Raw genomic sequence first — 27603 nt, 5'->3', positions numbered from 1 at the left:
CTGGTAGATTATGTTTTTAACTGCACATTTCTAAGAACAGCATTTTATTGCATATTTAGTTGGAAAACACCATCATAGCTGTAGCAACTTGTTTGCTTTTGATACCTTCCTGAGTTTCTGTGATTTCAGTTCATTATCATGCCGCAGCATTGCCCTCACTGTTGAATTCTCTTCATTCCTTACATCAACACTCCATCACATGGTGCAAAATTTTATTTTGGTCTCTTGTCTGTGGACTGAAAATGTCAAGTTTGTTAACACTTCTGGCTAAAGTTCAGTCAGTGATAGCAAAGCTAATATTTCCCGTCAGGTCAGCACTATCCCAAAGAGCCTAACGAGACTTGATTAATCATTATGTTGTGCCAGCTTACCAACCTACACAGGTGTTTGCACTTATTCTGACTGATTAGATTAAAGGTTGGATGAGCTATGCTGAGGGTTACATGAGGTCCCCGGACCGGAAGCAGCAACAACAGGCAGCTGGCATCAACATCTGCCAGAAAAAAAGGTAAACCACTCTGTTGCAGGAATTGAAACATTAAATACAAGTTTTCCATGAGATGGTGGAGAAGAAAACTGAGCCAGAAAGCGATTACAGTAACATTAATTTTATGGTCAGAAATACAAACCTCAAAGGAACACTTATGTTTTTACTTGTTGCATGACTTTCTTTCTGCACAAAAGTTAATAATATAATAATAATAGGCAAAAAATATACAGCTTTAAGGCCATAAAGGAAATGATCCTTAAATAATCTACCTCTCTAGTGCAGCATGTGATCTTGTGAATATTTTAAAGACTCTTTTCCAACTGAATTAAACTGAAAGTCGCTCTCCTCAAAGACCATATTAACAGTAGGAAGTCTTAGATGAAGGGTTAATTGTTGGCAGACAAGCAGTCACGCTTTCTCTCTCTATCTCCCTCTCTCTTTTTGTATGATGTGATTAGAAGCCCACAGCCACTGGTGCCACAGAGCGAGGACAATTGAGTCTGTCCCAAAAGTAATAGCTTCTTCTCAACTTAATTAAGGAAACTCACTCTGCATTCCATGTAAGGGTAGTGGTGGGGGCTAACAAACTGATCATACCATCTGTGTGTGTGTCAGTTTGTGTGTGTGTACACGTAGAAGACATGAATCGTGTCCTGTTTAACAGTCTTTTTCTCTTTAAATGTTGCATTTTTGCACTCTCTGCGATATCGTTTCATGTCAAGTTATCATTGTTAGTCCCTGTTAATTAATGTTTGATGGCATGTCACTGGTAACACTTTATTCTGTGTGTTGACAAGTTATCCATGATGACTGTGAGAAAAACCTCATATAGATGGAAAAATTCAATAAAAATCATATCTATATCTAAACCCTTCTGAGACAAGGCTTCCATTAATAGACCTTTTTAGGATCTAAAGTTACATTTTAAAGCAAGTGACATGTAGAAGCTGTGAGAATAGCTGCATGCACTGGCATTGCTTTTCAGATAAGGAAAAACTCAGCTCAGTTCTTTCTTAGAAAATGTAACATTCTAATGGACATTTTTAACACTGCAAATTCCATTTTTGGGTTTTAATCCAATACATGATCTTTTGATGCAAAAAGAAAGCGATGTGTAAAAATACCGCCGGAACAGACAAACTCCTTTTTCCAAGTCAAACGTTGGGTACTCCCTGTGATTTTTATCACATCTTGAAGTACAATCATCCTTATGTCATTATAGGCATGCTTACATGGATCGTATCAGATGGGAGGACAAATGACTGATATTATCACTTAGAGGACACGCTAGACTAAAGGAAAAAATTGAACATACAAGTTGTAGAAGTTAGGAAAATATAAGTATCGTTTGGTAGCACTTTCTATTACAGTTTGCTAATAAAGTTGTAATAGTAGGGTAACAAAGCAGAACTAAGAATGTAATTACACTTAATAATGTTAATATCCAGTAATATTATGGTAACAACAGTGGTTACAGTAAAGTAATATTACACTGAAATTTATATACTAGTTTTGCATTTTGCAGCTCTAGTTCCTGCTTATTAAACAGAAACTAGCAAGTTTCCATTTATTAATCCAGAGCATTAAACTAGTTGGGAATGTTGGGAACCTAAGGTAACCTTTTCACATTATAACATAGTAATACTAACCAAATATGCTAAAATAGCCAGTATTATCTCGTTATTATAATATTATTACAATTTAAACTCCATAAAAATGTGAAAATTCAAAGACATGGCCTTCATATTTCTAGCAGATTTGCTTATTGTTACCATGGTATGCTAATATTACTACTTGGTTTTGCTTCATGGGAATGTTTTTATTTTCATATTTTTACCTCTAGTTTTTTGGACCCTTATTATCCAGTTACATAAACATTAGTGTAATATTACTCAACTGTTACCACTCTTGTTACCACTCTTGTTACTTGGTTATTAACTGTTATTACTTTAGTAACTGAGTGGTAATAACTTAGAAATGACCACATTATTACGTTCTTGTTTCTGCCTTGTTATCCTAATATTACCACTTTAATATGCAGTTGTAACCAAAGTTCAACCTATTATTTTATTAATATAAAATTTGTTGTTGAAATTGATGAAGTTAAACTGAAAGCATTCGCAGGGTAAGGCTGCTCTTATTCAGTACAAGGCATACTGTCAGCCTCAACCTGCATAAAGTTTGTATTTGTTGGCTCCAATGTAGCTCTACTGCAAAAACTACAAATTAAGTTTTTCACTCAAAGAGACCTCGTAGGGATCATGTTTGCCAGTACAGTGAAAAATATTAAGTTACAGTTATTTAGCTCTCTGCATGTACTCTCTCCTTCTTTATGTGCATATTGCTGAAATTATGTTCTCCCATAGCTCATTTGTGTATGCTCAGGCATCATCAGAAGATCAGTAATTGGATTTTCTGTAAAACCTTACTAAGAGTCTCTAAGGAACAGTAAACTATTCATATTGTCAAGTTAATTTGAATGCTCCATGAATAAGAATAAGAAGTTCCAACACTGTTGTTCTAAAATATAACTTGATAAAAGGCCCTACTGAATCACTCTTTAAGTTCTCTAACGAGTTGAATATTATACGTCTAAATACTCTTTTAGGATTGTTCCAGTATGATTAGTGGAGAAATGTAGAATTAGGACAGAAAATTTTCAGAATACTTGCTGAATACTATGCTGCTTCCATGAAACCAAAGTCAGTTTACACGGTGATGGTTGCATCAGCTGATCACATCTAATTAACAAATAAATCGAAAAATACCTTCAATGATTCTATATGTAAGGTGAGAAAGAACCTTATGAAATGCACATTAATTATATGCACATGAAGAGAAATTTAAATTCCTGTGAGGTGGAACTGACAGAACACATTTTGTATTAATGGGGTTTCAAATATTCATGTTACCTGACATATGCCATGAATTACACTTGTTTTAAATGATGTTTTTCACCACCTGGTGCTATTGTCAAATGGTGTATGAAGTGCCAGCATCTATGTGAAGATTTTACTAAATAAATGTAAACATTATTGGGATGCTTTATTCAGCAGAGCTGTGGGCTTTGCCAGCATATAAATAGTCTTATTATGGGTACTTGCACACCACTGTATACTCCCAAGTGACATGACAAAGAGCAAATTCTAAAATGTGATTGAGATGATAAAAAATAGTTCTGCCAGCATACACTGCAGCTGTTGATAATGGGATTAAATCACCTGTTTAGGTTTATGTCTTAAGCAAGGGTCGTACATATAGTGTGGGAATGTTTGGTCTTTTATTTTTCCATACCCAAGACAAGCATTTATATAAGATTCTTTCAGATTTAAACATGTTTCTATCCATGAATGCATATGCATAAACATTTCTGTAATTTATTTGTTCACATATAAAGCAACAACTATAATATTCATAGTTTTCATGGGAAACCATATGGAACACTAGCCTGAATTGCTAACTTGCTACATATAAATGAGCAAGTTAGCAAACTCTGTGACGGCGCTCAAGGGTCACTTAGAACTGGACAGAGCAGATAGAGAGAAGTAACCTATGCCTGCAGAACCTGCACCATAAATCACTGATGAGCATTTCCATGCTTTAATGGATGGGGGCTTCCTCCTATGCAAATCTGAGTTTGTGAGAGGGGGGATGCACTATACACGAATAAAGCAATCTAAGTGTGTGTGAACATTAAGTATTTTGGTAAAGCTGGATAAGACCTACAACACCCATAAAGTGTATCCTATTTGAAGCCAGGAAAAAAAATCACCCCCAAATCCCCACCAAGTTATTTTTACAGAGATAACAGTATTATTAATACTACGAGCTACAGCTGTTAGCACGTGATCCTCCTTATGGAGACCTGATATGTTTAATATGCTGCTGAGAATATAGCCCAGAAGAAGCGTATAGTATAGCTTTTATTTTGGAAAGAGCCATTTCTCTGTAATAAACTCTCTTTTCCAAAGATGAGTGATTTCTCGATCAGATTTATTTTTTCGTTTCAGCAACATTAAATTTAAAAACTGTACTTTTGAGTTAAAATATATATTTATAATTTTAATAAATGACAAATTAAAAAGGCATGAACATTTTTTTGTATCGAAAAAATATCGAACCGTGACACCAAAGTATCGAACCGAACCGAACCGTGAATTTTGTGTATCGTTGCACCCCTAATATATATATATATATATATATATATATATATATATATATATATATATATATATATATATATATATATATATATATATATATATATATATATATATATTATGATGATTATAACAAATTCCTCTTTGACCTCACCTCTGTTTGCAAAAAGGGAACAGTTAATCATATCCTGTACATAGTAAACATGGGTTTTAATTTCAGGTGTATAATTTATACATTTATTTATTTATGGTGGAAAGCTAAAGCTGAACCGATTGGATAAGGGATTAGGAGGGTTCCCGATGTAATATAATCCATTCACTCTAACCCTACCGGGTGATACTTTCATCAGCACTGCACTGTGTGTGTATGTATATGTGTAGGTGTGTGTGTGTGTGTGTATATATATATATATATATATATATATATATATATATATACACACACACACACACACACACACACACACACACACACACACACACATATAGACACAGAGGGAGAGAGGTACCTTTTTGTTGCAGTGCAAGCAGAATTTGTAGGGATGATAATGTCAGACAGACATGAACTGTTGGTATGAGCAACAGCAGTGGCTTCAGCATTCACATTCACATTAGCAGCCAGGTTGTGATTATAATCTCCAGTGTCAGAATGAAGCCTGCAGGGATACAAAGTCAATCCAGAGAGAGTGTGCTGAAGCTATCACCTGGAGAGTAATGAATTTCTCTGTTATTGAGCCAGATGGCCAGGGGACGGGATGAGGCCTGATACTTAGCACTATTTATTTGGCAAAGCCTGGAGGTGTCCTGTGAATGCGATCTGAACAGAGAACATGAAGCATTGGGGGGACTTTATTGGCCAGGCAGGGCTGACTGACACACGGACAGATTAGCAGAGGTATAGCGGGCCTATCTGCACAGAGCAGGTGCACTTAAAATGAGCTACTGGAGTGTGTGTTTATGTGACTGTACGAGCCCGTGCGAGGAAAGACTGAGGGAGAGCGGGAGGAAACAGGTAGTATCAGATTTCCACGATTAGCCTGTTGTTGACCGCAGAGCTATCTTGACACACTGCCATTTTGTTTTTGTTTGGCTGTACAGTCAGAGCACGGAGGCCTGCTCACACACATCTATCTGTGCCATGCCACACAGGGCCAAGTATCTGCAATGCAGTGAGCAGTGTGGCTTTGCTCTGCTGCCTCTGTGCAACACTCAAGACTCCACATAGACAGACAAATTGAAATGCACGCACACACACGTGCATACACTAATTAACATTCACATGCAGATACACACAAGCGCTGGACTGAAGGAGACAGCTGCTGTGCATTTACTTCATATGAGGGATCATGAATGGAAATTCAGTGTCATCATAGACAGTAGCATATGTACTATACACTATATATTAATCAAAGTTGCACTAACAAGAAGCACTGTTACATATGCTACTGTTACTGATTGATGAGTTACACACATGCACACACACTCACACAGATGTATGCATGGAGAAGCTTAACTTGACTTTCATCTTAACTTGAGATTTTCATCCAATTTGTTTACCTGCCACACAAAAGCTATTAAATCCAATCCAAAGCATCAGCAATGGAGCCATTCAAAGCAATTTTAAAGAGACACATCACATCACAGACTGGTGCTCTTATCTCAAAGAGCTTTGCTATCAGTGAAGATGACTTGGTGGATATTTTTTTGGACAGCTGCTCCATAAGAGCGAGAATGAGTGGGAGAGAAGTGAGGTGTGCTGTTATCTTTATTGGATCATGCTGTGCAATAATGATATCTTACCACCACCACAGCTATACTCAAGCTATGAGAACAGTGTCAAGAAACTGAATTTGAGAAATGTGTTGAACGTCAATGTCATGGCAAGCTTGATAATGAGCAGAGCTTCTGCCAAAGTATTGGAAGCCTGCTGAGGCTAAGCATTGTCATTTTTGTAGACAAACTACAACTGTCAGGTTAGCTAATGCATCTTTTTAGCCTGTTGCTGTCAAACTGTATGTTAAAAAGAAACAAGAACTAGCCAGCTATTAGGACTTGATACTCTGTTAGCTGATTAGCTGTTAAACATTTTCTGCTGCTCAACCAGCACAAGTCTGGGTCACAGGGAGGCAGTCTAAGCAGAGGAGCACAGATCACCCTTGTTGCTCGCTTATCCAGACAGAGACCGTGAAGTTTCCAAAGCAGCCATGACACACAGCCTCTCCAGCGTGTCCTGTTTCTGCCTGGGGTCTCCTTTACATGCTCAAAACACCTCATCTAGGAGGCGCCCAGGAGGCATCCCAGTCAAATACCTAAACCACCCAACTGGCTCCTTTTGATGTGGAGTAGTAGCAGCTCTACTTCAAGTTCCTACTGAAGGACTGAACTCCTCACCCTATTACAAATGGAGTCCCTACCCACCCTTCAAAAGAAGCTTGTTTGCACCACTTGTGTCTAATATCAGTTCATTTATGTATGCTAACATAGGTTAAATCATTTATCACAATATGTAAAGGATCTCCTTGGTAAAGCTTTGGATTACTTTGTCATAATGCTAAAAAAATATTTGCTTCTTTCTGCCTCCTTCTAAACCTGTGTGTGTCATGCAGTTAGCATTACAGTGGGTGGATAATGCATTAATCAAGTACAATGTTAACTCATGCATTATTCACTCCATTAAAGCTGTTGAGCTCATATTTCCTGACAGAAACACACATGCGCTGCTAATTTAGAAACAGTGCGTTTAAAATGTTACCATTTTAAAACTGGTTACAATTAATCGCAGAAGAAGAAAAAGCCAAACGAACAACGACAACAAACACAGAGTGTGCTCATGGAATTCATGCAGCAGTCCGCTAAGTCAGACAACACATAGATGTCAACAATACAGACTTGACAGCAGTTTCTGCCACAAACATGGAGTCAAACAGAGAGTTGGCACAGTTTTTACACACAGCATTGTGTGTGCAAAGTGTTACATTGCTACAGAACACACTGGTGATTTGTGTCTCCTCTGGAAAGAGAGCTAAAACAGGTTATTTAGATGTTGCACTGTGAGCACTTCGCTCCATGTAGTCCTCTTGGATCAGCTTCTCTTTGCCTTTGCTCTGAATGCAGATTATAACCAGTCCATTTGGCTTGTTTCTCTCATTGTGTTCAAAGTTCTCAGCCACTGAGCAGAATGAGTTGTTTGAAGTCATGAGAGGTTGTTGAGTTAATAATTAAAACTGGAAGGTTTTGAATAGAGGTTCCTTGCACAAGGTAATTGTTAAAAACACAGCTGGGAGGTCGGCTGTTGGTGTTTTAGAATTTAGCCAGGCCCAGCATGCACTGGTCGGTCGTTGTGGGTATTTTCGATTTAGCCCAATTAGCTTGGTATACTAAACCCGTGATTATTGAAGAACTGCCAAGACCACAAAAAAGTCCTTCATTAAACTGCGTTATTGTGTATTTTGTACATTTTAAGCATCAGTCTATCCCAGATGTGCACATATTTTAAACATTGTAAACATTTTTATGATCAAAACATAAAAAACCAAGCTGTCCAACACATGAGCTGGATAAGTGATTTAGCGTATCCAGCAATAATTGCAGTACTTGCAGTGTGTTGACCTCACAGGAGTGACTCTTCTCTTTGTTTTAAATACAAACATATAGTTCAGTTGTTTTTCATTGTCTGTTGAAGATGAATAAAGAAATTAAGATTTTATGTAATTTTCCCAAAAAAGAGAGGACACATTTCTAGTGTCTTTGTTGTTGAAGTGATGAACTGATGGGCTACAGATGGTCAGATAGGCAGTAAGCAGGACAAGAACAGCTGAATGGAATGAAAAAAAGAGGTGGGAGCAAAGAAGAAATATTTGTTCTTTTGACTACTGTTTGAAGGATTGTTTGCTGAGCATGCCTGCAGTGTGTTTGAAAAGTGCTTTTTTGATTAGGAAGACTTCAAATTGATTGAAATAACCCAGAAGTTTCTGCCAGCTATGACAAAAGCTTGTATTTTTACTAGATTTTTAGATTTTACTAAAACAGGCAGCGGCTGAATGACCAGTTTTACTTACCAGAGCAATTTCATAACACTTTGCGGAGGAACTTGACATGAATGACGGTAGCGTGATGGTGAATCGAATCATGTTGAAGAGGAAGACAACTGGGAACACAAATGGTCAATTAGTCATAATCATACACAGGTATACAGGATTTTAAAAAAGGAACAAGAGTCTGCATTTTCTTTCTATCATTTGAAAGCAGAGATAGTGGTTACAGCAGCACTTCAATCAACATTAGGTTTCTAAATGGAAATTTCACTCCTCACTCCCCCACGGTGCTTTGAGCCTCAGTAGAGGTATAGCATATCATGGTATATATTTTTGAGTGCAGTGAAAACTATGTCTAAAGTTTAAGACATAGACAGTTTTGTATGATCTGTCGAGAGCGATGTAAATGACTCCATAAATCAACATCTGTTGGAGGAACAGAACCATCTGAGTCTTCATGCATGGTTCTTTTTTATTTGTCTTTAACACCTTTCAGATGGTTTTTTCATAAATGTGCAGTGTATGAGCCATCAGATGGCGTACGCTGTGTGTTATCAATTAAAGACACCGCCTAGGCATTGAATGAATAAATACTCTCATCTGTTTTAAACAGGGAGTGTGAACATAATCTAAATATCAGCTTCACTGATTCAATTATCACAAGCAGTGACTCCAAGTTATGGAACCAGTTTCAAAAGTAAAATTTATGTTTACTTTTTCTTCTTGACAACTGCTTATATACCTATGTTCATTTTGTGGAAATTCGTTTAAAACAAAAAAGAAAATATAGTATAAAATATCATTAGCACACACCAGACTTATAAAGGCATACTGACACTTGTCAAGCCCAGTAATGTCATGAGTCAGTTCTCTAGAGCAACGTCCTCCAACTCAAACAACAAAGTCCTCTAGAGTGTCCAGTAGAAACAGGACAGCAGCAGTACTCTTGTCTCTGACTGCTGACTGATGAAGTTGCCTAACGATACCTTTAACAGTGTAAAAGAACTGTGTTACTACTACCTGTTACATTCAGTAACCCTCCGTTCTACAATAGAAAACCCCATGTATCCATTTTTGTTAGTCTTTTTTGTGTAGTCCCTGTTTCTGACTATTTCCACTCCCAGCACAAATCAATAATCAGGCAGGGTAGAAGCAGCTTGCCCGAGACCTTTGCTATCAGTTAGCATGAATGCCTTGCTGGCAAGCTGTTGGTCTGCCACTTGGGAGAATTGTCAGCCAGGAAGTACACTATTACAGGCCTCCTCATGGGACCTCTGTGCTTCACCCACAACAGCCACATCTAGGTATTGGTACAGATGCATATGGTGGAAAACACATGAGGGTAGACAGTGTCAAGAGTGATTAAATATTGCCAAAGAATGTTACATATCAGCTAACTAATGCTAACCATAATATAGGTCGAGGAAGATTGCCCCGGGTGCATTCAGACAGTTATATATGGTTATATAACTACTGCCTTCACTAGCAATGCATGCTCACCACATCACATTACAAAGATAACACAGATTATTCCCTAATCAGTGCTTTGTTGATAACTGTAAGTGCCTGATAAATTATGACTTGAATATAGCTTAAGCAGATTTTTGTATAGCTGGCATTTCTCTTTTTCAGATAATGCATTCAGAAAAGTTTTGCAACAGCAGCAAAGAGAGAATTTGTGTTTTCATTTGCAACACTTTGGAGATGCTCTGTTCTGTCTAGACTGCAGAATTGTTGACAATTTAACCAACTGAACCGCCTGCACTAAGCAATATTATATATGAATTTATTCAAATTTATTGTAACAATGAGGAGAACGTCTGAGTTTCTTTCTTTCATTTATGGTTTGGTATGTAGCTCTGTTTTACATGTCTTTGCATGTCACACAAAAAATGAACTATCCAATATGGCATGGCATGTTTTCTATAACAGTAGTGAGGAAAAAGAGCTGTAAATGAGGTCTGCAAACATAACTTTGTTTGACCATTACCTTATGAATATAAAAAGGAAGGAATTTAATTTGGATTGGAGGCCAACACATCCATATTGAAGGGATTTTAGGGCTAATAGTGGTGCTTATGTCCTGAAAGTGCCCTCTCATAGTTTCTCATTTTGAAGGGAAATATTTGAACTACTTAATAAGTGGCTGCTGACCACATACCCAAGGGCCTATTTTTAGCCTACGTCAGCACTTGCTGTTAAAAGACAGAGGGAATGGTGGTTCAAGTATGAGAAATTATCCTACCTGTGCCAAACTTATATGGAATACACAACAAATAAACAAAAAAGGGAAAATGGCTTGGGAGAGAGATTTTACTCACTGCTGATGGTTGAGCATCGTGATTTAGCATAATGTTTAATGTGCAGGATCGCCTTAGAGACTTAGGTGAAGACGATATAAGTGAAGCTAATAGAATAAGCTTGCCTCCTAACATAAAGTTATTCTGAGTAAAAAGATGTGAATGAAAGTACAAGATCCGTACAGGAAAAATAACAACACCTGGGCACAAAATTCCAAAGTCTGACTTTTTACTCTATTGCCCCTCCACTTTTATATAGGATCATTTTTTGATTATGTACATCCTTACAAAGATGCTACTCTCCAGCTCAACCACACTTAAATATTACTCCAAAGGGATAGACTGGGGATTAAAATGCAACAGCAGGAGGTCTTAACAGTTTCTCTCTTCTGCTTAAACTCTTTACCCTCTTAAGAATTCTACTTCCTGTTCTGAGCTGGTATTACTGTTAACAAAGTGTAGCCTTAAGTGTAGGGGGAATTTTTTGAAGGATTCATAATTCTTAGACTTTTCTTAGAGTTTCATCACTGGGAGCATTTTGTTTTGCGAATATGGCTACAAATCTCTGTAGCAGCAATGTCTTACTTTGCATAAAACATACATGGTGATGAAATTTATAGTGTTAAAGTAGCAATATTAGAATTATTAGTATTATTTGAAGTAGACAAGCTGAACTTCTGAAATTCCTTCAGTATATGTCCGTCCGTCCCCCCCGTTGATCTGGATTTCCAAAGTCGTAGAACAAAAATGAAATCATGAATACTGCATCACCTGCCCTTACTGGTGGTTTGATATCCTTCTAGCTAATCTCTTCTCATCTTGAAGTGTCTACTGAAGACATCTGTGTCATAGTTAGAAGTTCAGAAAGGACCCTGATTGCTCTTTTTTCCATCATTAATTCTGTAACTATTACATAAATGGCTACAGCTTCCTCTACTCCACAATCAAGCAGCGCTTTGATGCAGAGGTGAAAATCAGCAGCTTTCTTATTCCTTCCTCATTTCTTGCTTGTAATCAGTGAGAAGGAGAGAAGGAGAGAAGGAGACAAAGGAAGGAAAAGACGAGTTGAATTGGAGGGTTGTGTTATCCAGCACCCAATGGTTTATTGATCCTTTCGGGGCCTCTCCAACCTTCTCTTCACATCATAGTGGAGTAAATTGGACTGTTTTCTTCTGTAGTGATTGACGCCTGATGTCTGCGGGCTATGTTTTTAAACTTGCATTGATATTTCCAGCAGACTGAAATTACTGTTTTCAGTCTACTCTGGCATTCTTTAGAATGATACAATTCTTTGAGTGCATACAGTGTCTGAGCTGACAGGTGACGAGTGTTAAGCTAAACAACCTACAGTGCATTGTGACAACTCTGTCAACAAAAAAAACAAAGGGAGACGATGACAAATGGCGCTTCTGTCACTTATCGCAAAGACTAACAAAACAGCATAACCCAGTCCAAGCATGAAATCGTGTGTGGAAGGAAATCCTTTGTTTCAAAAAAGATCTAGTGTTGCAGACTGAGTGCAAAGAAAGATTCAGCACCGTTTTGTGGTTCAGGCCTTTGTTTTAATGTCTCTGTGGGCAGGATGTGCTCCACTGGAAGGCGAGGCATCTATGTCTGGACATACCCAAGGAGATAGTTATTGTGAATTCTCTTACAATCATGGCTTCTCTTAATCTCTCTATTTGTCCTTGTCTAGTTGAAATGCTGTTTTCAGAATGAATTAATTCTCACCGTTACCTTGTGAATCCACAGGATGCGAACAGCAAAATAATGCTGCTTTCTTTCCTGCATATGTTCTCTCTCCCTAAACCTGCTGTTGAAACTTAATGTTAGTTGCCATGATTGAACAATATGTGTTTATTATATTTCCCAGATTATTCAAATGACACTGGTGACTTTTTTAGATCTTAGCCACAGAGCCAGAAACTTCGACACTAACTGGTATTGGTTAAGGCTTTGGTCATGCCACTGGGTACAACCACTGTTTGCATTGTTTTGTTGTTTTAGAGGAAGTGACAGCTTCACTGTCAGGGTTAAGAAGACCTCCCTGGATGATTAGAGAACTCTAACTTTTGTCCGTAGCACCAATTGTTTTCAAGCTCAAGCTGAAACCTTTTCCCCCTTTTTGTTCTTTTCTCTTAATACTAATCGCTATCATCATTATGTGTGGATTTTTAAAGCTAAAATTTGAAAACCATCTGAAACCAGTCATGGTAATTTTTTTCATATTTTACCCAAAGCTGGGTAGTTGTTAAATTGGATACACTACAATTTAGTTTAGACAACTCTAAACTAAATTGTAGTGTATCCAAACTTCAAATAGCAAACTTCAAATCCTGTCAACCCAGGTAATAACAGGTCGGTATTTAAACTGAAACAGATATTCAGAAATATTTATTTATTTGTAAATAATTCATTACTCTGTACGTGCTTTTCATGTCAGCCTCGGATCCGGTGTTGAGCGCATATCGCCATGTTGTCCAAGCTACTGGAAACCTCAGTTTACCCCTTTCTTTAGTTCCCGGTTCAACTACTAACTTTAAACCAGTCTCTCATCTGCTAATTATCAGTGGTTGCAGAATATCCCTGGGGTCTGATCAGCACCTAGCGTCTCATAAGCCAACCCACCACTCAATCCTGTGGTGCCTCATACTGCTGATTAAGGGATCTGAGCCCATACAAAAATAACTCACCTCTAACTCACCTCCACAGTCCTCCCCTCTCCTCATTTCTTGATTGAAAAATCTTCAGTTCACTTGGATGTATCTTCCACACATCATTAAAGAACAACCTAATACAGTGATCAGTACTCTTGTGGAAGTAACAGCATCCTCTAAGTAAAACTGATTTTAATCACTGAAGCATAGTGTTCTGGTTCATCACAGTTCATCTAGCTACTTTAAGAAAAACATAGCTGGGATTCTGCTAATGAGAGCCCTTAGCAGACTCATTTTTCATTTGTAAGCACAAAGGAAAGAGTCAGGAGCCCAGTCTGGTATTAATAAATCTGCAGATCAGATTTCTCCCTGCATCTGAAAGCTTGATCGGCTCCATCACAGGCTTTCTAATCAATGCTGATCTTATCCTCAACCAGCAATAAAATGCCCATAACACCATTATTTCATTGATAGTGCATTTTTCTTTCTCTTGAGAAACTGTTTGTTATTAACTGGAGATTATGTATCGGAATTTCAGGAGCAGGACCACGCCTCCAAACACGCTCCTTCTGGTTGTCATCTATATAGGTTCCCCCTGTTCTGCAAGCTGTTCATTCTCGTTTACGTGCCCCTCCCTCCCTTGTTCTCAATTCTTTAACTTCTTCATTTCTATGTAGTGCATGGGGATCTGCCAGGCCCGGGAGCCATCGCCAGTTCCCTTCGAGGCCTTCCCCAAACCGCAGCTCAATTCATGTCAAAGCATTCACTTTTACCTACTAAAACGCTGTCAAACCTAAGATGAGGACGTCGGTCCAGCTAGTGAATTTCAATTAGGAGGTCATTTATTAATATACATCGAGCAGATTCCCTTAGATTTGTGTACTACGCACAATCACTCACGCAAGTTGTGATAAATCACTGGAAGAACTGATGTTCTCCAACAGCATTACTGCAACTATAGAGTATTAATCATAAAGAGACAGATTATTACCTGTCCTCCATCCATCTTTTGCTTGTGACATCGCAGGGTCTAAACAAACAATCGCATGTTGGTTTTATCCACAATGTGCGTCAGGTTTGTCTGTAGGCACAGACAAACTGTTCTTATGCATCCTTGGCTGGCGCCAAACAATTCTGGTATTTTTCTACTGTAGTTCAAGATAAAACCATGATTTATTTGAAGACACGGCGAGTGAAAATTAGGTCCTCTCTACGTGTACACAGGTATTTTAGTAAACTTAGCTTATTCTTGTTTTAGTTGGGTAAAAACTGAGCTTTTGAAAAACTCCCTACAGGGTGAAGGAAGGACACCGTGCTTGTGACTGACAAGATTTTCTTTGTTTGTTCTGCAGCATCTCCAACTGTCCCTCCGCTACACTCGGAGCATTTCAAGCCCTGTCATGAGAAGGACTTGGCCTACTGCCTAAATGGTGGCGAATGCTTTGTCATCGAGACACTCAGCGGGCCTCACAAACACTGCAAGTAAGTGATAATTTATTGAAATACCTCTGCTTCTTTCCTTTTCTTATGTTCTCTTTCCTGCATCCATTCTCCAGAGATTTATGTTGTGTCTGCTCGGTATATGGTTTGTTGTTCTGACATTTAGCTGTATACTTTGGATTAGATACTTGGTATATCATCATGCTACATATATTAAAAGTGATAATCAGTTAAAGGACATGGATACAAAATAGGCAGTTTTTCCTGTCTCTTTTCTAAAGGATAGATGGCTTAGGTTTTGTTCAGTGGTGCATATCTGGCGTAAATATGTGTGACGCAGCTATACACCAAATTAGGGCAGAGCAATATGGCCAAAAATATTTATCACGATACACATTTGAAAATTTGCGATAACGATATAACTGACGATATAATTGACACGAGACAAGATACTTTACAACTCCACAACTTTATTAGTGCAACCCCCCCCCCCATTAAACCTTTAAAGCCGGTCGGTTTGCGTAACTATTTTTAAATCCTGGTAGAACTGCAACCACATAAGCTAGCGCAATAATTTTTTTTGCATATGAAACCGGAGGAGTTGTACTTACATCTTATGCCATCAGCTTGTCCTCGGTCACGGTTTCCTTCCACATATAGCTTTGAAAGAAATTGCATATTAACCACTTGCAGCAACAAAAACATAATATTCCAGAAACACGCTTTGCTGATCCGAGCAGCTGTTCGTAACACTTCCTACCTCAGAATAGACATCAGCGCAAACTACCGCATGTCCGCCATTACCTGCCTGGAACTGGAAGTGAAATCATTTTCGCGGAAATGTAGTTTTTTTTTTTTTTTTTTTTACCTTCAGGGCCTTATAAGACTATACTGGTGTTTTTAAAAGTTATGTTTGACTTTATGACTTTCTGTATCGTTCCTGGGATGCTTAGAACTCAAATTGCACTGCTGGAAATAGTTTATTTTGATGCATATGCTGTTTTTTTGAAAATTTGCATTATAATATTTATTTTCGTTTTTCCTGCATTATATAAAAATTGGTGTATTTAAAAAAAAAAACTATGAAGACACTCAAAATAAATTTCCTGTGGTGGGAAACTATTTTGTGCAACTTTTTTGTATTTACAGTTTTGAGGGATAAGCCTCTTAAATTTCTCTAACTAGAAATATATGTTAAAAAAAACCAAAACGATTTTCGATTTTTTGTAGTTTATTGCACTTTTTTGCAATTTATGTAATTACTATGCACTTAATGCAGACATATTATTAAAATTTGGGCTATAATGATTGTATTGATGTATAGCAACTTCAAATGCTCCCAAAAATGGCACTAAAAAATGTAAAAATATAATATAAGCTCTGGCGGACTTGGCTCTATGGTAGGTCTTAAAGGGTTAATGTATTTTCACTTGAACAAGCAGCAGTTTTTTTATATGCATTAAAGCTATATAAAAAACTTAACAGTGCAAATGCAAATTCCTTGCTGACAGTTTAACTAAAAGATATTTCCAGTGGAAATTGGCCGACATATCCTCAGCATAACGATGTATAATATCCACATAACTTAAAAAGAGGTTATACACACACAATACGGTAATATTATGTTAAAGCAAAGTCCATATTACTGACTAGGGTAGCCGTAATGCTCCAACAATCAATCAAGTGGTATGGCTTCATAGCTTCGTACTAAAACATTTTTTGACAGATCTTTGAGCGCCGTGTACCACATAACATCGGTTCGGGGTCAGTAAGCACAACCAGAATTCATACATGAGGTGCACCAGATTATAAGGGGCTCTGTCGATTTTTCAGAAAATCAAAGGATTGATTTTAAGTGTGCTGTATTTTCCGAAAAACACGGTAATAACGACCGCCCGCTAGCATGCTCTGTCAAACATTGTGCTTTGGTGTGTATCTGATAGACGAAAGCCAAACCAGTTCCACAACCACTGAAGTTGCACATTTTTACAAACCAATTCTGGTTCATCCGTTTCATTCAACTATCTGCTTTCACCCATCTCATTCTCCGTCGCTGCCATGCTTTTCCACCATGTGCGTATGAAAACAAAGGTACTGCGAATGCATGTTTTAACCATATTCTATCGCGATATTTAATTTTCTTATCATTGCCTAACATTATACCAGTATTACTGTGAATGGTATGATATGGCCCAGCCCTACACCAAATATAATAAAATATGCAACAAGTTAGAGAACGAATCTCCCTGCCAAACACTCAGATCACCTCATCGAGAGGTTCGCAAGATGATTCTCTTTCTTTCTTTAAAGATAGAAGCTTTTATTCACAGTGGTTAACGTGAACAAATGATTGGAGTCTTAGAGGTCAAGACCTAAAAAGGCAGCACACTCTCCTCTAATCCACTCTGCTGTTTAGTGTTAAACAAATACTACTAATTTCTCAACAACGGCTAAGTATGCTTCTTCCTGGTTTCACCTCCTCCTGCCCCAAAAGCTCTGCAGGTAGTCGCATATTGAATGATCTACTGGTTAAGGAAGGTTTGTGAGATACTGAACGTGCGCACCAATGACTATAAATGCTGTGAATCTATGCTGGCAACTGCCACCCACTGTGAAGGGGTAAGCTAAGAAAAAAATCCAGTGAATGTAGTGTATTTGATATTGTAGCAGCATCTGTAGGGACTGCTTCTTTATTTGACGTATTTTATCAAAAGATTCTTGCATCTTTGTCTTCCTGCTATGTGTCTATGAGCATTATATTAATATCTACGTGCACCTTATTTGTCCCAGATTTGAGAGTAGAGCTCGTGGGCATTTAGCCCCTTTAAATGTGGGGCCTTTTACTAATTAAGTCCCAGAACAACTTCTTCCAAAATCTAACCTCCGGACTTCCATCCGACCTCCTTTTCAAAGAGTGTGTTTTCCAGCCCTGAGCTACGACTATACAGCCATACGCATGTGAAAGTGTGCATGTGAGCATCCACAAATGAGGAGGGATTCTACTCAAGCAATGGAAGACTCGCTAAGCTGGAAAAATAAGATCAAAATGAATATGAGATGCAGTGGTCATTGTGCATTTGAACACCACACATGCACTCGGTCTCTTACACAAAAACAACAAACCACAATACTGTGAGAAGTCATCTCACATGGGAAATTTGTTATTTTCTGTTTACAAGTCTGCTTGCATGCTGCTGGCCAGTAATCAGTAGCCGGTCTCAAGTTGAACATCTGCAGGCAGTTACAGTTTAGACTCACAGATTTCGGCCAACAAATGGACTGTTATCATGCTTATGGGGTCAACAGAGCTACGGAGAATCAGACAGCAGGATTTGGACTTTACAGATAAATTATGCTGTTTTTTGGGAAGGGGGGTTAATTTTTTTCTGGAATAGGTTATTTGCCATATAAAATATGGTTCAGATATTAGAGGTTGCCCTAAATTGGTTAGCCACTTCTGTAGTTTTCAGTTGATTATGCACTGTGAGGTTTAGTAAAAACTCCACCAAGCCCAGAACAATCTGTTTTTTTTCCTCTTTTATTACAAGAACAGTGTTGTAGCTTGAACTATGACAAGAAAAGCACAGAAAAGAGAAAATGGGTGAGAAAGACCAAGGTGTAGGTGGATGAGGAGTTGGAGATGGGGGAGGACTGTTGTCCTCCCTGGCTCGCTTCTGTTGCCATGACAACCCAATAATCTGTGGACAAGCTCAGCTGTTAAAGAGAGGAGGGTTGTAATGTATGCCGGGACTGCTTGATCAGGCTGCCTGCTAATGTTAATGCTTGTGAGGTAGAGAACAGCAGAGAGCTTAATCGCGTGGCAGCGAGCTTTCTAAAGGAATTGTATGGACCATCGAGCAATACGACATTCACTCTGGATCTGAATAACAGCTGGTATGACAAAGCAGTAAAACTAAGTGTGTTGCTTAAAAGATAACATTTGGAGTTTAGAAAGGATCATCTTTAATATTTAGGAACTGGTTAGACTAAGATAATGCTTCATAGGAATACTTCAGAAGTTGATCTACTTCCTGAGTGAGGCCTTTAAATATTACAAACCCTATAAAAGAGGATACATTTTGTTTCAGCTTACTCGCTTTGAGACATTAATTTATCATCATCAACAAAAGAATGATGAATTTCACCGCAGGCGTGAGATCAATGCATAATCTGATTCAGTTTGTGTTTACAACAAATTGAGACAAATCCACTTATAAAAGTGTGATCAATTCAGACAGTAAATGGGGATAAATTGAGCCAGTTTGTGGCATTATTTGCCACTGAATTAATCATTTTTTGTTAGTAAGACGAAACCTGATCCTTTTTGCAATGATTTCCTCTGACGAGTATCAAGTGGTATTCCCAGCCAGCTGTAAAACAGGTGTAGATTGTCCCCGGGAGCATTGTTTAGCGCTGACACTGTGTGCAACGCTCGCGTTTGCCATCCTTATGGGATGGCTGCAGAGTCAGAAGGAGATGTGAGTCATAAGGACTGCTCGTCCTCTCACACAGAGACCCACCGTGCATACATGCCAGTGCTCCATGCTTTGGGCAACATAGTCAGGCATTCATTAGTGCTCAGCTAACCAGGAAATTAGTCACTGTGCTAAGATAATATTTTAAGAACATGGCAAGAGGCCAATGCATTGAGTTTTAAAAGTATGTGATACTGAATTTGATTAATTACTTTTTGAGCTAAGTGTGATTTTTTTTCTGAAGAGGACCAAAGGTCTAATAATAGCTTTGGTGTAATTACTGCTTCAAACAATGTCTGTTTAAATATCTTTCTGACCATTTTTCCTAAACACTTTTACAGTCATTTATCTCTTTATTCTTATCCTCTGATTTTAGAGAGAACTGTTGGCCCCGAGTAACGATTCTGCTATACGCTGATTCCTACTGAGCCAGCGATCCAGGAAATTGCATTTCACCGCTTCTTTCTTGGAACAGTTTATTTATTCTGTCTTCAGAGTTGCATGCAATGAATTTGGTTTCTGGACAGTTTAGTATTTATTTCCTTCTGCCAGAGTGACCAGGCAAAAACTGTGTCCTTGTGCCTAGTTAGCTAAGCCCGCCTCACTGCCCTCTGTTGAGAAGCTATTCCAAAGCATCAGGAAGGAAATCTCACCTGGCAAGTAGAGATGGTGTGGGTTTAGAAGAGATCCTTCCAGAGCCCGAGCCAATGAGACAGGACAGTGACACAGATACTCTCTGGAGGTTGGAACCAGATATATCACGCACGAACCCTGGCGCTGCTTGCGTACCGCCAGCTACGATGTTGGTTCAGTGTGTGTTGCGGGTCATACAGTCGACCTCTCATTCAGTGAGGGTGTTTTTGAGCAATGTAAAATCTTACTTTGGGACCCATTGTAAACCTTTTTTAAAAACACTAAACATGATGGAAGGGGGCTTGCTGGCTTTTAATTTGCACTTTTTTGCTCAGGGGTCTTTTTTGGATTGAATGAATGTGGAGCACATTGCTCAAGAGCACTGAATTGAAAAACTAAACAGCCGTGTAGCTTTAAAACATTATTCAAGACAAAGAGTACTGATATAAAGGGTACTGATGTTTCAGATTTTATTTGTTTGATATCTGTTTTTTTGCTTCATCATTGAGAGTGAAAGGCCACACGAGAACCTCTCCACAGTTGTAAACTTGAGCATTTCATTATTTCATCATTTATTCATTTATTTATTTATTTCACACTTAATTAAATGACCCTTGAGCTGATATGTTGTGCAGGTACAAACATGCAATGGAGGCCGCGTCTAAAGTTTAGATAAAACAGTATGAAAAGAACGAATAGAATATTTTGTAGCGCCCATTCGCCAAGGATTCCTGTGTTTCCTGCACGACGTGAAGAACGAGATGGGAGGGGTAAGGCTCCACTGCTTTCTGGAGTGTAATCCTCCTTCTCTTACTGACAATCCTCCTCATCTTCCCTCCTATCTCTGTGGACTCCAGTCTTGTCTTTTCCTGGGTGACCTTAGGCTTTTCCAAAGCATTCAGCCATGGATCAGCCCCACTAGATTGACTTGGGCTGCACAGGTGCGAGGAGCGGCTGCACAGGGGAATAGATGACTTTACTTTCCCTCCTCATGCACACATACACACACTTACAAGCCAATTAACAAGAAGCATGCATGAAATTGAAAATATAGCAGCCATAACACACATTTAAGCTGCCAGTAAACAAGCTGATTAAAATGTATATGGAAAAACACAGCCGTGTGACACATTTGTGTCAGAATTCCAGTGTCATGTCATGTTCACTATATATGTTTTTAAATATAGCATAAATTGGGAAAAAAAGAATGTTTTCAGCAAACTGCACAAACTGTCCTTTGGGTTTGTTATCGCGATGCACTGGGTGATGGGGATAAAGATAGACATGAGGTAAAGAACCATGTGCTCACATATAAACACAGTTTGATGGGGAATGTTTTAAGTCAAACCAAAATGCTTTCCTCAATCTATCCAACTAATTAACCAGCAAGTAAAAGCATAATTAAAAGGTGAGTGTTCCCATTTGATAATTACAGCCTTTAAATGTGGACTGTGTTTGTCGCGCTGACCTAGTAGGTGTGGCTGTTATTCCTCTTTTCCTCCTCCTGCCCTCTACCTGTTCGGTGCTGCTGCTTACCCATGGCCGCTGATTAGACCTTGGGTGCAATCAACAACTAAGCACGGCCTGGTGTGCGCCGCCCTGCCAGGTGAGCCACATTAGAGCAATCAAGGGTGGGCGTGCCGAGTAAACCTTTAAATGCATGCAGCAGTCATTTGACCCGGGTGCAACATACTGAGAGGACGGCAAACAAAGCACTTTTCCACTGTGAGGAAGACTTTGAACAAGACAGGCTATCGGTAAGCTCTTGAGTTCACATTTTGCTTTTGCAGATGTATCTGGGACTATGGAAGCTCAGTTGTGCAAATGTTTTACGCTTAGGGAAATAGTTGCTGCATTTAAGTTTAATTATATTGACAAAAATGAATGTTTAAGTTTGAATAAATTGTTTGTGCAGTTAGTGTTCCCACATATTTATGTTAATTAATATTAAAAATAGTTACCCCAAATCCTTGGGTGGATCGTAAAACTAGTGAATAAATGTTTGGTTTTGATTTAAAGAAAATAATTCTTTGTAAAGAAAATCCTTAGTTAAAGTCTATTAAAATGTTTGAACTCTAAAATGTATACTTTAAAATAAAATTGTTTATAAAAAAGTGTTAATGCAAAGAAGACACATTTTGTATATTTAAGAACCACAGTTAAATTAACACAGTTAACCACATGGTAAATGGCTTTACTGAAGTGTATTTTGTTATTTCATCTGTCTTCTGTGTAATGCATGTAATTTATCTGAATGGTTAATGGAATGTTCTTTATTTTTGTGTTGAAAGGTTTTTTACCTGCTGCTACCTACCAGCTATCAAACTAGTTGGTCTAAATAAAGTTGAGTGAAATTCAAAGTCTGGTCTTTTTCAAGTGTGGACACCTCACAGTCAGAGGAACACTTGACAGTGTTGCTCGTTAAAAGGTTGCTGTGTCTGGTGTGTTATGGCATCAATGCCAGGGACACCTTGTGTGTATCTCTGCATCTGTAGCAGCATTTAATAGACTGGCTTTGACTCTTTATGATGACAACACAGCAGGAAACAGGTTTGCATTAACGAGTATCCATTAAAATGTGATGTGACACAATGTTATACATTCTTTGTTGTTTTTACAAATATGTTACTTTATTTTGATGCCTGATCATTATGCAGAATTTGTTTCCCCTGAGTGAAACCTTTGCATCTTCTGCCCGTTACCTTGTAGTAAAATATCGACCATCGACAGCACGGGATTTTTTGCTTCACATCAGATTTTTGTCTCATTTCCAGTGTTAGCAAGCGTGGTTTGGTTTAAACATTTTTTTCCAAATATTCAAACAGTGTTTCAAGTGGCATTTAAATGCTGTTGAGCCAACGGTTATAAATAATGTTTGATAATCCTCTGCTTTTCAGCCATTTTTCAACCAGTGCTCACTAACTCCAGAAAGCATTTCATACTCAAAGCTCATGAGACTTTAGTCAATGTCACATTCCGCTGCCCTGAACTCTTTGCTCTGGGCATTTGGAAAAAACCCTTAATGCAATCAGTCACACAAAAAAGGACACATGTGAGAGTTATCCCAAGATACCCTCCGACATCACATTCCAACTGTGAGTTTGTCAGGAGTCAACGAGTGTGTATATAGAGGTCAGTGCATTCTGGGAAATATTGTTTCTGTCAGCAGGGATTTACCTTGACTGGATAAAGGTGTGTCAGATGCTCACTACAGAGAATATTTGTTATAAACAAAGCAATGTCAAAGTATTTTGTCATTAGAGAAACAAAAAAATCTGTACTGCTAATTAAATTCACAAACCGCTCGGATGCTGATTAAAAAAAGAAAATCCTTTTTCTTAGTCACTTCTCCATCTTTCTTCCCTTTTCTTTCTTCAGACGGCCCTCCCTCTCTCTGTTCTCTCCTTCCCCCTCTCCTTCTCTTTTGCTTTGTCAATTTCTCTAAACCCTCTTCGCCATCTGTGCGATAATAATGGCACACCAGTGGGAGTTCCACTAGTGTCTTTCTGACAGTAATAAACAAGGCTGATGCCATGGCATGCTTTCGAGGTGGGAGAAAATTAAACAGATAAGAGACCACATATTGTGGCTAGAAGGCACCGCTTTTGGTGAGCGAATCCTCACAATTTTGGACCAGGAAACAAGCAATAAAAGGGCTTTTTGGGTGACATGGTGACTGAGAGGGGCTGAACAGAGAGCGGTAGTGGCCAAATGTTAGTGTGTCACTGTTTGCTGATTAAATTAGCACACAATGAAGGCTTGATTATCACTTGGCAGCTCAATCAGCTACCATCAAGCTTCATATTGTGGCTAAAACTAAAATAAAACATTCAAAACTAGCTTGTTTTCGTTGGTGTAAAATCCCCAGTCGGCATTTATTTATGGTTTTGCTTTACAGCGCTCAGCATCACACTGAGCAACCCAGGGATAGTATACATGTACTGATGGAAACCCAACCAGACACATATTCACAAGATGCAGACATGCTCACCTTGCTATATTCAGCCTATTTATATCAAAACCAGACCTTTAGGACTCTAATGCACATTGTGCAAGCGTCTTATGTCCATTTGAAGCTTTTGCTGAAGAGCACGATGACGTGCTCAGATTTGGATGGTAATTATAGAATTATGTCTGGTGTTATTTCCAGTGGTTGTGAGTTTTCTCAAGCTGTCTTCTCAGTGCCATTTCTTAGTCTCAGCAACTTCTGAGCGTCTTATTGATTTGTATTGATGGTTTTGTTTGTCTCAATTAGAAAGATTTACCAACTTTAATTGTGCAATTGCATTAGTTGTCACTTAGTTTGGTAAACAGCACAAAGTATCCAATTAAGCCTCTTTGGTGAACATACTGTACACATGCACTGTGCATGCACGCATGTGCACGCATGTGTGGGTGGGAATGAGTATGTAAGAATGTGGAGTCTGTTTATCATAAACATAATATGAATTATGTGAATTTATTGGTAAAAACTGTTTCTGGAAAAGAATCTACACAGTTGTGTTTGTTGTTGAATCTGTTATGACAGTGATGGGGAATCATGAACTGGGATCTGCACTGTGAGAGCGCAGAAACACTTGAAAGCTTGAAATAATTGTCAAATTCAACACTGTTATGAGTAATAGCACTTACACAAATTATGATCATTAATCAAAAAGACATTTTAAAGGTAGTTTGAAGGTAGATGAAGAATATCCTGAAGCGATTGGGTAAAAATGCTTTAAATACTTTAATTCTTGGGTGACACTATTGTATTTTTTAAAATCTTTTTCTTTTCAAAATACTGCACTAGAGTATTGCTTTGCAGTAAAATGACATGTGTCACCCAACTCAAAAATGATAGAAAGTTGGTAAAATTAGCATAGATAGCACATGCATGAAACAAACACTTTTTGGGATGCACAACACAGTGATTTTTGTAAAGATCCACTGTTTAAACCCACTTTAAAAAACACTTGAGATTTGGTGCCTAGACTTGAGAGACATGAGGTTTATAGTTAAGGTAATTACATAAAAAATGAAAAATAAGCATCATGACTTGAATTTTGGGGTTTAGTTTGCATGAATTTCTGTCTGCTGTGACAAAAATCCTAATCGACTTTCCTTCTGGTATGCACCGTTTCTGTTTCGTGCTTTGACGTGAGTGACAGCCAGGATGTTTTTCATTATAAGAATCAGTGATATAAATCAGTGAGCTGAAATAGGATCACATTTTTATTCCAACACCGACACAGACTCATCATTCGGAGGCTCATAACTTACTATGATGCCATTTGCCTCATTCGGTCATAGGCAGTAAAAGGGGTATAAGCATTTCAAAGGTGTGTTCGGACACACAACACACAAACGTACGTCCAGATATCATACATGTCTGACAGCTCTGTCAAGGCGCGAGACAAAAGCAAGAGGCAGAAAAATAAAGGCGAGAGACAGAGATGGGGTTACAGGAAGTGTTTGGCACATCAAAGCTTGAAGAATATTGCAGCGTTATCCTCGATAATGATGCACAAAAACTCACAAGATGTGTAGCGCACAGTAACAAAACTCAGAGTGAAAGGAGATAGTAAGAGGTATGGGTGGGGTGGAGGAGTGGATGAGGATGTAGACATACAATAATTTGGTGGTGTTCCTAATCAAGGCATCCCTTTCAAGTCAGCAGGTTTGATGTGGTAATAGGATGCAAATGTATGCAAATGAACCTTCTTTTCCCTCCAAACTCTGAATTTGCTTTGCCCCTTTATGCAGGATGGGAGAACTCTGAATAAACAGGCGAACAAGGCATGGGACTATTGATTATAATGTATTTATTATAATTATTTTATAATTATAGGGAAAGTTTTAAGTTGGCACCAAAGACACTGTAATTTACCCTGCCTGTACCTGAACTCAGGTATCGAGGTGAATATCAGCATGTACGCCATCGAAAAAGAACTTTTATAATGAACGCAAAAAGCAAAAGGTGTTGTAAAATATATATTTACATAAGGAATTGCTGAGGAAAGTAGAAAGGCAGGAATATGGAACATAGAGACGGAGATTGCAAGCGACAGAGAGGGAGAATAGAAAAAAAAGAATAACTGAAGACAAGCTGTGCCTGCAATGTTAAGCAGGTCTGGAGTCCCAGTGCTACCTGGGAGCTATACCAGCCTGCTGATGTGTGTTTTCACTGTAGTGCACTTCACTCTGAAATGGCAGCAGCGCCCTAAGCCCAGACATGTCTGTCTCCTTCTCTGACTAACAAGAAGCAGCCCTCAGTCAGGATATTTTCAGAATAGCGAGGCTTGATTACACATGTAATCACACATGCAATGCATGAACCCTATGGCAAAACACCCACACTCAGATGCTTTACAAACCTTGAGAGGGCTCATGCATAGTCCCTGCATACGGCGGCTCCCTCATGCACCTCATTATGTGTTCATGGATTTTTTATGTTTTCCCATCTTGTCAAGAAGAGAATCTGGTGAAGGTCACTGTAACACTGACACTCGGCTAATGGTCAATTTGACAATTTAATTCTCTTTTAAACATGCTTTTTCTCCACTTACTGGCAATTAAGTATTTTCTGAAAAGCCAGAAATCACCTCTGAAGCAGTGTTATTAGACCTGACCCAATGCATAAGCTAACTAACTGCCTGCTTGGGGTGCCTGTAGCCACAAGGGGGCCCACAAGGGCACTTGTCTCCATTTGAGAGTGAATTAAAGGGATAACAATAGGGCACACTTTTGTTCTGACCTGGCTGGGCAGTGTAGCTCTTGAACTGTGTGACCTACTAGCTGAAAGTCACTTCCGGGGCTTTATTCAGTGATATATCACACACATTTTTAGTCAGGTTAAAAATATCCCATGTTAAACTATTCTGTCTCCCGGTAAACTATCTCGGGTCATAGTATAAAAGATATGCTCCGTATTCAGTTATCTCGGGATTTTATATAAAAGATTCAGTTTAATAAATAGTGCCTTTTTATATTTTATTATCTTTGCATTCTTAGACTGAAGCACAGGTGCAAACTGTGGAGGAAGGATTGCAGTGGGAGTAGAAGAACTCAGGTGTGAGATGCGACTGTGTGGCACTCGAAAGCAGCATTTTTTTTAGATCCTCTTTGGAACTGGTGCCCAGTGCAGAGCCAACTGGTGAAGCTTAAAGTAGCGCAGCTCCTTATTGTTTGTGCTGGAGTGAGGCTGAACTCATTCCAGCTGCACCTGCCTGTTGTTAAGCTTAAACTCCATCCTCAAAAAGGCAGAGTGATTGCCCTGGAGCTGACAGTTGGTCACAGGGGGGCATTCCCGGTTTTGGTTGTGGAAATAACACTTTAATTATTTCCCACTTCACAACATTATCTCCAGCAGTTATTTTTGCCCTGCTATGAGTCTCTACCTACATTGTATGTGCACGCCTTTAAGCTTAGGTAG

The 27603-nt window shown here is 38.6% G+C and overlaps 1 protein-coding gene across 2 annotated transcripts in view; it reads left to right on the top strand.

Moving 5' to 3' along the window:
• nrg3a (neuregulin 3a) overlaps window positions 1–27603 on the top strand; it is a 342937-nt gene that overhangs the window by 177244 nt on the left and 138090 nt on the right. For both annotated transcript variants that reach the window (XM_085476995.1, XM_085476994.1), the window contains exon 2: window positions 14994–15123. In XM_085476995.1, coding sequence (XP_085333121.1) covers window positions 14994–15123 — 130 coding nt within the window. The remainder of the gene's footprint in view (window positions 1–14993; window positions 15124–27603) is intronic.

This window comes from Copadichromis virginalis, linkage group LG13, assembly GCF_057382275.1.
Source record: "Copadichromis virginalis isolate Kocher_CV1m ecotype Utaka linkage group LG13, C_Virginalis_male_GT1.1, whole genome shotgun sequence".
NCBI classification, from domain to species: Eukaryota; Metazoa; Chordata; class Actinopteri; order Cichliformes; family Cichlidae; genus Copadichromis; species Copadichromis virginalis.
This window is presented reverse-complemented; position numbering and strand designations above follow the sequence as displayed.